At 38.8% G+C, this 12,357-nt stretch overlaps 1 protein-coding gene across 5 annotated transcripts in view; it reads right to left on the bottom strand.

The window, feature by feature from the left end:
* Positions 1-7,639: 7,639 nt before the first annotated feature.
* pparg (peroxisome proliferator-activated receptor gamma) overlaps positions 7,640-12,357 on the bottom strand; it is a 34,209-nt gene continuing 29,491 nt past the window's right edge. For 4 of the 5 annotated variants that reach the window (XM_038695878.1, XM_038695877.1, XM_038695876.1 and 1 more), the window contains exons 6-9: positions 11,637-11,754; positions 11,081-11,232; positions 10,647-10,890; positions 8,531-8,778 (exon numbers count right to left, since the gene is read on the bottom strand). In XM_038695878.1, coding sequence (XP_038551806.1) covers positions 8,531-8,778; positions 10,647-10,890; positions 11,081-11,232; positions 11,637-11,754 — 762 coding nt within the window. Of the gene's footprint in view, positions 8,779-10,646; positions 10,891-11,080; positions 11,233-11,636; positions 11,755-12,357 lie in introns of all 5 variants that reach the window. The other variant, XM_038695875.1, reaches the window with a different exon arrangement.

The following is a 12,357-nucleotide window of genomic DNA, read 5'->3' as shown; positions in this document are numbered from 1 at the left end:
GGAAAAGCACATGTCAGATTAATTGCTAAAATGTGCCTTAAAATTATTACATTATGTTTACATGTTCAAAATGTATTGTAATGGGAGCATAATTGAGTCACTTTTTCCAGGCAGTGTGTATGATATACAGGGTCGGGACCACACACAGTCAGAATACTGATGATGTTATGTTCACAGAACAGTATACTAACAGCTCTTTTGCATGAACAACCCAAATGAACTGTGAGCTTACTTCAGCAGAAGAAAATTACATCTTTGGAATCACCCACGTAAACACTGATAGTCCAGTGGGAGCTATTACTTTTGATCAGTTGATTGCCCCCCTGAGGAAGGTGTGTGTGTATGAAAGACATGGGGGATAACTGCTGCACTGCTTTCAGCACCTCATTATGATTACTATAGTCATTAAATGTGCTAAATTTAAAGCTGAACATTTTTCTTTTAAAGAATTTAAACTGAATAAGTCCAGAAATTGTGTTGTGGGAACATGACTAATGTTTGTTTTCTGCAGAAGTTAATTACAATCAATGAACTTAACTGCTATGGCAAAAATGTGATGCTACAGCTTATATTCTTTTTTCTTGTTTTAGCAGGGGATCAGACAAAAGTAGTGTAGAGAAATTCAACAACTATGACCATATACGTCTGCATTTGCCCATTTACTTCTACTATTCAAAAGCCATCTGACACAAACCTCCTCCTCTGCCTCAGTGTTATGATACAGAATATTGTCCAATATAAGACTGTTATGATTTGTTCTCTATCTTGGGATGTTCTGAGCTACCCTTTCCGGTGCATATGACACTGAGCACATGCACTCAACTTCTTTGGTCGGTCATGGCGAGGCCTGTTTTGAGTGGAACCTGTCCTGTTGAACCGCTGCATGGTCTTGGCCACCGTGCTGCAGCTCAGTTTCAGGGTCTTGGCAATCTTCTTACAGCCTAGGCCATCTTTATGTAGAGTAACCATTCTTTTTTTCAGAGAGTTATTTGCCATGTTGAACTTCCAATGACCAGTATGAGAGCGATAACACCAAATTTAACACACCTGCTCCCCATTCACACCTGAGACCTTGTAACACTAACGAGTCACATGACACAGGGGAGGAAAAATGGCTAATTGGGCCCAATTTGGACATTTTCACTTAGGGATGTACTCAAAAGTGAGTACAGCAGTTTAGACTTAATGGCTGTGTAATGTGTTATTTTGAGGGGACAGCAAATTTACACTGTTATACAAGCTGTACACTCACCACTGATTCCTAAAGACGGGAAAGCAATGATTCCATTGTGTTTCCAAATATTCTTACACAAATTTATTCCCACTCAGAAAGCACACAAACAAAGGTCTTATTAGCTCCTTTATACTGCAATATGTTGACACAAAATGACTGGATTAAATTATTATTAATTATGAAATTATTTAAAATTATGTTCAAGGTGTTATACGTGAACAGTGTTCTAAACGCTTTCTTTGTATATATTTAAAATATATATATAATAACTTTTTTCTTGTTATGTTTGCTTTTGTGATAGTTTGGGTATCTGCTTCAGTGTTTTTTTATTTGCCTATAACTAAAAAAGCTTAAAATTTATAAAATATCATTGTTAAAAATATAATCTGTTAGTTCATTTTGATTTTATCCTGTGTTGATCCAAGCTAATCAACATTTCTTAACAACATTAGTGACTCATTATTACTGTTTGACGTTGTGAAATAGCCCAGCTTTAACTTGACTTATTCTTGGTTCAGTTGAGCTGGGAGGCCATGGGAAGGAATTGGGCTGTCCTGTTTACTGTATCACCTCACTGACCTTGCCTCCCTCACAGTCCTGACAGCTACATTATTGTTATTGGCCTCTATTGTTCCTCTCCCTCCTTAGCTCAACCAGCTGAAACAATACACCAGCTGCTGAAGTGCTGCAGCTCCTCCAAGTCGATGTGTGTTTATGAACAATCTGTAATAATTAGACAGATGCATAGAAATTCTGGACTATCCATCTTCGACCCGAACCTCTGCTGTCAAATGATCAACTCATTCCTGAGTCATCATCACACTACAAGGCTGATCTACTGTATTATTATCAGTTGATTTTTTTCCAATCTGAATCAGCAACTGTAGAGAGGATGTGTGGTCAGGTCACTGCAGCGTAACACAGTTTGGTTTGGTTTGGTTTTGGCTCTAGCAGAGGAAAGTTTCCCTGCAGTGAGGTTCAGCAGTTGTTTCCAGCCTGCAGAGGGAGATATTTAACTACTTTACAATACAACGGGCGTCAATCAAACAGTCTATCTATCAGTCAGTCTATTACTGATCATTGGCACGCTGCAATCCTCTGTTTGGATGTGCTGCTTGGGTAAAACTAGACTAAAGGCGACCCGGGTCAGTCTGAACTACTCTAGGGCCTCAGTTTCATTATAGCCATATAGAAGAGCGTTGCTGCTGATGATAACAAGACAAACTGCCCTCCTTGAATTTTTGTCGTGGAGAAGATGGTACAACTTCAGAGGGGCCAACTTTTACCGGTCTTGTCAGCTACTGCCAGGCTCTCCCTCTAGAAAGTTTTAGCCTTTCTTTTCAAATATTAGCTCATTTCTATTTCTGCAGATACTCTGTGAGAAAGGGTTTTAAGCTCTGTCATGCCTCCTAAAAAAGTCAACATTGAAAGACTCCTTCACAGTGAGACAGAAAGGCTGGCATTTACCAGTTGGAGATGAGTTAGCTAAAAAAAAAAAATCATGATGACACTTGATGAGATAGTGACACTGTTGTGCAGACAGCGTTTGGTAAACACCACATTTTAGACGCCTGTTCTTTAAGTACACTTGACACACATATTTGAGTACACATATTTTGAAAGGACTTTGTTCAACTGAGATATTTGACAGTGCCAGTTGACTGGGTGGGACATGTGGGGGATTTGATATTGGCCAACGGCCAGTACTCTTGATGTGAAAGTAAGTTTAAAAATAACAAACTGTTCTGTACAGTGTAGAAATGTTCTCGTGATTGATTGTGATGTGAAACATCACAGTGTTTTTCCGCCTACCAACATTTTGAACATTTTTTCTGTGTGGCTTCAGCTTTAACTGTCAAGGCTTACACATCACATCACCTCAATCAGGTGAATTTTTCCTGAGTGATTCAGTTGCTCTTTAACGCCATTAATTGGCACTTGAGTGGAAAGTTAGTGCGATTTGATGTGACCTGGTTTAAGTTGTTCTGTTATGTGACTCAAATGAAGGCACTGCTGGTGAATGTACTGTACATCATTCCTAATTTGTTTTGGTGAAGTGAAAGGATTGACAGCCTCTCAATGTATTTATCATATTTTCAGTGACACTCCTAACCAGGGACTACACTGTGAAAAGTTTGTGAAAGCATTTTGTCTGAAAGAGACATTTTCTTGATATGAAGCACTAGGGAAACGCAAATATCTGAAGATGAGAACCAAAATACACAGTCCACAGTCCAAATGGTTTTTGTACAGATTAAACAATTTAAAAAATCAGCCCACCAGCACATTCACGTTTCCAGTCTTTGGTCAGTGGCTTGATGTTCTCATGAAAATCTTCACAAAAAAGCAAATAAGAGTATTTCCTAAAATGTCAAGCTTATTCCTGTAAAATGAAAGATCTTTTTTTTAAATGTATTTTCACTTTTGTTTGTGATTTAAATTGTGTGGGGTTTGGATCTCATCATAAGATCTTTGCTTATTTCCTTCTCTTTCTGTGTTATTTATGTCCTTTTGACTTCATATCAAGAAAAGGTCTCTTTCAGGCAAAATGTCTTTACACAGCAAACAGTAAGAAATACTGAGAGACTAAAAATGTAAATTATAACACTCAGGAAACAGGAATGATGTACAGTATGTTGATCAGCACTGTCCTCATTTGAGTCATGTAACAGAAAAGCTTAAGCCAGGTCACATTTCATCACATTACACTAACTTTCCACTCAAGTGCCAATTAATAGTATTAAAGAGAAAGCAAATGAGTGAATCACTTGCAAGAGAAATTACCTAACAAAGGTGATGTGATGTGGTTTAAGCACTGCCAGTTAACGCCGAAGCCACACAGTGTCTGAAAAGTGTTGGTGGGCGGAAAAACACAGAACATGTTTGTCATATTTACGTTTACTTTCATGTCAAGAGTATTAGTTGTTTTCATGTTTGCCAATATTAAATCACCCATGCATCCAACCAAGTGAACTGGCACTGTCAATTTAAAATCTTTAAGTATAGTTCTGATTCTGTTCTTAAAGAAGAGGTGTCTAAAATGTGGTGAATTGTTGCAAGCCACGAATAGAGCTACACTTCCTGTAGCCTACACATTTATGAAAGCTGACTTCATACTACAGGCTCTATAACTATTATAGGATTAGAGTAAGAAAGAAGAACTGAAAAATCTGGAGCATCATGCTACACTAACTGTAGTCATTTTTGCTTTATTGGATATGGAAACCAGGGATGTTGCAGTCATATGGTGTGCTGCTTAACTACTAGGACACATCCTAACAGTTTTATCATAATATATAATTGTAAGAATTATTTTATATTAAGAACAAAATACCTACTCTCTTTTTACAACTTTTTAAACCGCGTATCTACATGCTTGCTTCTGTTGGAAGCCTTAAATGTTTTCCTACGCAGCTCACAAGAACATAAAGTGCCTTGATATAAATTCCACAGGGGTTTTCTATTTAAACACCAGATTAAACAAAACTGTTTCTCCAGAGCTATATTCATCTTACAGTGGCAGGTGTATCACTTCAGAAACAATGATTGCACAAGGACACCACACACACACACACACATATATATCAGGTATCAAACAGTGGTAGGAGTAAAATTCCTTTCTGATACTAAAACAAAAGAATTTAAAGCGAAGCTGCTGTTTCTGAAGGAGCTCAAACAAAAACAAAACTTCCTTGTGTAAATCACAGTCGCTATCTTTGGACTTGGCTCTGTGTGGATGGACAACAGCAGAAATATACTTTCTGAAAATTAGTTGGCAGTTTAGCTCAGGAATCTTGGCAGGATTTGGTCAGCAGAGACTGGCCTTAACAAAGTGAGGATATGCTGACTCGACATAAAGAACACATTTAATTACCATCATCATCAACCATCCAAGAGGATCATCCGGGTCAGAGCCAGAAACCCCCCACCACCATCATCTGCCAATTCAAAAGCTTATTTTTAGGGGCCAAACTTCTGCTTTACTCTGCTACATTCTCACGGCCCGGCTGTCTCCGTGTCTCATCTTTTCTCTTTTTGACAGCTCACTCATATTCCTCTTACTCCTGATCAGACCTTATTGTTCCCATTAATTTTCTTTATCCTGGGAACCCAAGAAGAAGATCCCAACAGACACACAAAGAAAGAGAAAGACAGAGAGAGACCCATAACACTTCCTCGTTGCCCGTGAGGCAACCTAAAGTATTTTTGACTCTTACACACTCCCATTTCAGTTTACAGTCTACAGTTTAATTTTTACATGTTGCAATATCAGATGACATGTTTATGATGAATTGAATGAGGAGAGGAAGTGAAGGCCCCCACAAAGGATTAGCTCATGATTCTACAGTTCTCCTTAAGTGTTTTAGCGTCTTTCAGCTCAATTCAATCAATTCAGCTTTTTGGTAACCTTTTCCACAAGTTTACTGTTTTGGTTCATAGTGTGATTTTAGGTCACAGCAGGCAGCTCATCACCAGTCAGTCAGACACAATTAGTTAGAGACTAGTTGGTGAGCATAGTGGAGCATCCAGCAGTTAAAGCTCAAAAACTGAGCTAAAAGAGAGTGGACATTGGTTTGAATTCACCAGCTAGCAAGAAACACAACTTCAAATGAATGCTACTGTTGCTCCCTGTGTGCAGGATGCATGGGCTGTTTTCTAACAAGTTCACCACGTCAGCTTAAAGTGACCATATTATGGTCATGTTTGGGTTCATACTTTTATTTGGGGGTCCTAGTAGAATGCACACAAGCGTTGACGGTAGAAGCTGAAACACCTAACTGCATTTTAAAATGTTTAACAAACATTATTATTCTCATACTGTACATTACTGCAGTACCTCTATTCATCCTCTGTTTGAAAGTAACGCCACTTAGAATAACCTGATTCCTAAGGCTTCCTGATCAGCTGGAAACACAGCTGTATCTATGGTAACTATGGGCCCAAGGATCCTGATTTGCTAGTGTCTTTTCCTGCTTATTGGTTGGACAGTGAGTTTGAGGGCATTGCCAAAGAGGAAGAATGGATCCCATCGCACAATCAAGTTTGAGAGGCAGTTCTGTGTGTGTTACCAGTTTAGAGTCAACACTAAGAAGTTATGGAACTACATATTTCCTAAAGTAAGAATTGTATTTCTTATGATGTTTCACAACCAAAAGCAGTCGTTTCCTGAGGTTCCATGTAGAGTGAGAAAGAACAAAATGAAGACCAATGTCCATCAAATATATTTGAAAAAAGAATTATTACATAAAGAAGCAAGGGATCATCGACATGTTCTAATATAACTTTTCTAATGTATATGCATATACTGTTTTCACCTGTTAATAGACAGATCTCCTGATATTTTTGATTGATACATTATCAGAAAAAAAACCCAATTCAAGCATTGTGGGTTAAGAAGAAAAATCCTCTCATGGGCAAACATTGAATTGTACTGATAGATATAATACATCTTTACAGTGTATCGTATATAAGGTAATATAAAGGTGTTTTAATGTGCTTAATAGGTCCAGTGGCTTCTCCTGACTAATATGTAATTTCAACAAACATTTGGGCTTGATCCCAATGGTGGATTTTACTAAATGTAAATCTCTTAATATGAATGGAACCATCTACTGTGAGTAATGGAAAAAAAACGTGCAGTCATGTACCGCATATTTTTTAACTTGCCAAAAAAGTCACACAACAGAAAAGCTTTGTGTAAATGAACTCGTGCGAGACCTGAGGTCTCAGTAGGTTAAAAAGTGAGACTGACTCTGACGTTGTTGCATGCTTTCCCCTTTCTATCCTATTTTTTCCGCAGGTCTCTCTGTAAATTGATTGGGTTAAAAAAAGGGGGCACTTAAAAAAAAAAGAAGCAACATGTCCAAAAAACATTTAACTTAAAAATAAATAAAACCACCTCCCAGCTTGCTGATCAAATCTGTATCCACAGACCTTGGTCTTCTGGCACAGTTCAGCAGAGTTCAGATGTTGCAATCGTTCCAACAGGGTGTGTGTGTGTTTGGTAAGAGACACTGAGGACAGCTGATGTAATGACTGCAAAACAGATTTCCAAGAGTTTGGGCGACTGGAATGCTTTCAAAGACGACAGCATTTGGAAATGGTTGTTGACGGTCCACGTGCAAATGCACTTGTATGACTTCAAGTAAGAGGCAGATTTCAAATAAAAAGTTAGAAAATATTTTATTTACAACCCCCCCCCCTTCCCCTGCCAAACCCAACATCTCATTGATCAGACACAGTAGACCCTTTGCACATATACAAAATAATTTCATAGTAAAACCACTTTGTAAGAATTTGAAACAAAACAACTACGGCTGAAAAGCCAATTATGTTTGACAGTCAATTTTATCCATACAAAAATAATATAAATGAATATATATTATACATTATACATGTGTAATATATCTAATGTTATTTAAATGTCATTCATTCCACACAAAAAAACCTAGTCTTAAAAGGCACAATATGGCGTATACTGTTTCATTTTTCAACAAAGAAGTGACATCATAATGACATTTTGTTGGCTTCACACTTTCTCACAGTTTCTACAGGTGACTGACACTAAAATATGTTACAGGCAATAATCAGATTTCTGTCTTTGGATAAAACTGATGAAAGAGAGATAGCACCTTAACCCTGCCAAAACAGAAAATGACTATTCATTCTGATCATTGTTTTGTGTGTGCTTGTGCGCGAGCTTGTGAGCATTCATGCATCTGTGTGTGTTCACAGAGGTACTGAAGCACGTACACACTGCTGCTGCCTATGACAGTTGTAATGTAACACATACTGTGCTGTGTGACACGTTGTAAAATATTCACAGTGGTGCATTTCTCCTTATGGCACTTGAAGAAGGCTGTGTTGGGCACTCACAAATTTTAAGTTTCAGCTTGGCAATAAGAAAGTCCCCACTCTTTCGGTTAGTCATGGACACGACTCATGATTGGTGCAATAGTTGGTAGTTTCGTAGTTAAGTTGGCAGCCTACTCATTCACAAAATGTTTAGGTTCAGCAGTGGCTAAATGACTGTGCACCGCAAGTTATTCACATGCTGCTGTCTAGACAAGATCTAACACAGATTTTTTCTTTCCTTGATTTCACTTTTCCTGTTCTTCCTCATCTCTTTCTCATTATCAGTCAGCCTGTCTGGCTACCTCCCTTTTAACACGCCAGCAGCACAAAGTGCTTTTTCATCTAATTTCACATGACATGATTTCAAAAATAAAATCTCTTTATTCTCTCTTTGATCTGTCTTCCCACTTTTCTCTCTGTGTCCTTTTCTCCTGTTTAATTCTAATATAAGTCCTTCATGATCTCCTGCAGCAGTGGATGTAAGCACATGTCCACCTCCGTCTTTTTCAGCAGCTGGATGAGGTGGACGTGGTCAGTGACGATCTGACGCAGGTCGGTCATTTTCTGGAGCACCTTGGCGAACAGTTGCAGAGAGTCTGGGTGGTTTAGCTTCAGCTGCAGCTCCAGCGAATGTAGCACCGTCTCCTGAAGCTGCTCGATGGGCTTCACATTCAGCAGGCCTGGACGGTCTAGACAGGTCACAGAGAGGATCAATCACTGACATTTCTGGTGAGGGCATCCACGAAAAATTAAAAAAGAAGTACGGGTCCATAAGGAAAGAAAAATATACAGACATAGAAGGAAGGTGATCTACATTTTCAAATTGTAAATGGGATTGAGGGGTGATAACAACCACACATGAATTATCTTTTAGGTCAGCATTCTTGGCTGAAAATCCTTTAAATTAGCTGTCCTTATTACTGGACCTAGCTGTATGATTGCCATTTACAAAAGCCTTCTTATCTTCACTTCAAGCTATAATCTTAGTCAGTTAATAATTGACATATTTGTCTAATTTTCATACTCATCAGGTTCAAGGCCAGACTTTTATCAAGTAGCCACATGCTAACCAGCAATATTAAATGACATAGTTTGGGTTTTAGTGGGCAACCAGCTCTACCTCCCGAGCCACAGCCCCACAGATATTCATAGTTAACTAAATTGTTCTGATACCAAAATATCATGAAGTTCATGAAACAAATGTAAAAATGTTGAGTGCTTAAAGTAACTTGTTTATAGATACACATTTACCATTCTGCACTATAAGCTGGTAAAAATTTAGCAAAGAAATATGCTTATTTGCTTTGTTGTCAAGAGGAACAGACTGACATCTCACATTTGTCCATTCAATATGAAGCTGAAGACGTTTAGCTTAGCTTAGCACAGGCACTAGAAAAAACTTCACAAACAAGTCTTAAAGCTCACTAACACTTTAGATAACATTACACGCATCTCATTTGTTTATTCTTACTAACCCCCTCTGCTCTCTTTTTCTTAAGTTGCGGGGCAAAGATGCGCGAAAATAACACATATATTTGCTAAGGGGCTGCAGTAGCTTCAATATCAGCTGCAGTACCCTGCCTAGTGCAGGCACAGGCACGTGAAGGAGTAAAAGAGCTGTGGTGGCCACTGCCAGGCAGAGGAGGAGGTGTTAGCGAAGCAGATGGACAAAGTGACAGGGCCGAGTGAGAAAGAGAGCAGGAGGAGCGTGGAGGTGAAGCGGTAAGCATCGAGTAGCTCAGCCTGTAGGGAGGGAGCAGGGAGGGTCATTTACATTAGGAACATGTTGGGGACATGTAGCCACCACTTTTTGAAAGCATTTGTTAAAAATGTTCTAAAAAATGGCTTGCACCAAGAAATTTTAATTAACAAATAAAAATGCTATGAGAAAGGTTTATTTGTAAATATAGAAGAAACCTCTTGTGGTCCAAAAAAAGTAACTTAAGCAAAAAATAATAATAAGCTACTGCATTATATTTTATTATATTTGTATATTGTTAATTGTCATCTGCCACCTGAATTTTGTGCTTCCCTTTATAAAAATTAAGGCTTTTCCACATAAATTGGTGCAGAAAATGTCTCCAGAATGCATGAAATTAAGTGTTTAATGCTAAAAATCTTCTGGGGGAGGAACCCCAGACCCCCCAATCAAAAACTTAATCTATACATATTTTTTTCCAAATAGCAGGTCTATTAAAATATATTCTTGTCTTGTAGTTATGGAAACCAAACTTGTGCAAATCTAATGTCTGAGTGTTTAATCACACCCCTAATCTGACCCACTAAATGGATCGATGGTGTATTTGTGAGGGGTGTCCGACCGATTTTGGTGGGCTGCCTCGGCCAAAAATGCCTATGCCGATTTTTTGTCCCAGTCCAGCCCTGCTCCACGTGTCCAGTCGTTATGCTAACCTAAGCTTACTCCTGGCTGCAGCTTTATATTAATGGACAGTCACAAGAGTTGTATTGAATTATTCTTTTAATACTACTAAGACTCTTCCTAGGCTACTATGATTTGACATCTACAAAATACGCTACACTAAAAAAACCCACTCACCCCCGCTGAGGATAATGACAGCCAGGAACAGCGCCATGTCGCTGTCGTCCAGCTCAAGCGTGTTGAACTTGACTGAGAACTCAAACTTTGGTTCCATCATTTGACAGAAGGGTTTCCTGAGACTCTTGAGGAACTCCCGCGTCATGAAGATCTGTCCATAGGAGATGAGGGTTCCGTCTTTGTTCATCAGGGGTGACATCATGATGATTAAGACCTCGATCACGCCGTACTTCAGCAAAGTTACCTGTGAAAAGGGAAAGAGGTTGAGCTGAGGCTAATAAGATCTTCAGGAATAATTGTTAGTAAGAGATGTTTTTACACTCATAAAATACCTCTATACACGGTCATCAGTCAACGTTGTAATCCTTGACAACCGACTGGTGTGAATGATGTGAGTGACAGAAAGGATGAGCAGCAGTATTCGTGCCTCTCACCTGATCATTGAGATCCAGATCGATGAATCCTGGGATACTCTTGGCAAACTCTGTCACTTCTCTCACTGCTTCAGCCGAACGTGATTGACAGCTGTGAAAGAAACGCAGCTCCACAGCGTTCAAAACGCCACACTCTGACCCCGGGTGGGCTCCTGTGAGACATGAAATCGGATGAGGTGTGCATAGGAAAAAAAACATATTCTCTAATGAGGCAGTTCAATTACAGGAGTAGAAGGAAAACTAGCCCAGGACCATGGAATTGGGAAATGACAACGAGCAGGATGTGCAAAGGCCTGATTAAAAAAAAATACATACACATCTTATTGGGGCTACATCAAATCAATTCTGTGCACACACACACATTATTGACCCTGGCTTTAGACCTTTCATCACTGCCCATCTCTAATATATTTCAGGGATTTAAATATTGAATTAAATGAAAATGGCAGTTCAGTTTTATTATGAGGTTATATTGATAGAAGAAAAGAAAACAATAGAAAAACAGACTTGATAACATCCTCACATCATGACAAGAACGGTATTTTATACTTCTAACCTCCATGTTCGACCGTTAGGGCGGATGTCTGCTGCTGGTGCTCCTGGATGGGCATCTGCCTGCAATTAATGAACTGCTCCCCTTCCATTAGAGACTTCATATCATGGATGACAAAAGGCTGGAGGGAGAAATGAAAGAATATGGAAGAATATGGATTTGTGGGAATAAGAAAAAGCAGATAGAAAAAGGGGGAGGAAGCGGAAGAAAAAAACAGCATCAGCTCCTTGTAGGTTTTCTGAGGACATGTGAGCTATAGCTGTAATCACATATACCACGTATGCACTTTGGTCATGGCTCATTCATCAGACCTGCAAAAGCAAACACCGCACATCTCATTTCATGTCTGATGGGCAAAGTAAACAAATCTTAGCTGCAGGTTGGGGCAGATAAAAACACTTTTCAGGTAAATTAAGCTTAACTGAGTTAAAGTTCCGCTTACTTTTTAAAAACACTGGCATGGACATGCACAGGCCTGAATGATGAATAGTAGCATTCATACACCTATTATCTTCCATTTTCATAGCAGTAAAATGAATAATGAGACATCCTATAGGAAATTACAGCAAGCAATTCTCAAAAAACTTTATGAAATGAATAATCATTTCTTATGTGAATTGAATTGAATTAAAGTCTGTGGCTGGTGAACAGTGTCATTTTTTGGAATTCCATAGAATGTGCAGCGTTTGTATGGAAGTTCAGGTCTGCCAGCATTGGAATAAAA

Source organism: Micropterus salmoides, unplaced genomic scaffold, assembly GCF_014851395.1.
Source record: "Micropterus salmoides isolate LMB-PRFRI ecotype aquatic unplaced genomic scaffold, ASM1485139v1 Ms_hic_scaffold_4, whole genome shotgun sequence".
Taxonomy (NCBI): domain Eukaryota; kingdom Metazoa; phylum Chordata; class Actinopteri; order Centrarchiformes; family Centrarchidae; genus Micropterus; species Micropterus salmoides.
This window is presented reverse-complemented; position numbering and strand designations above follow the sequence as displayed.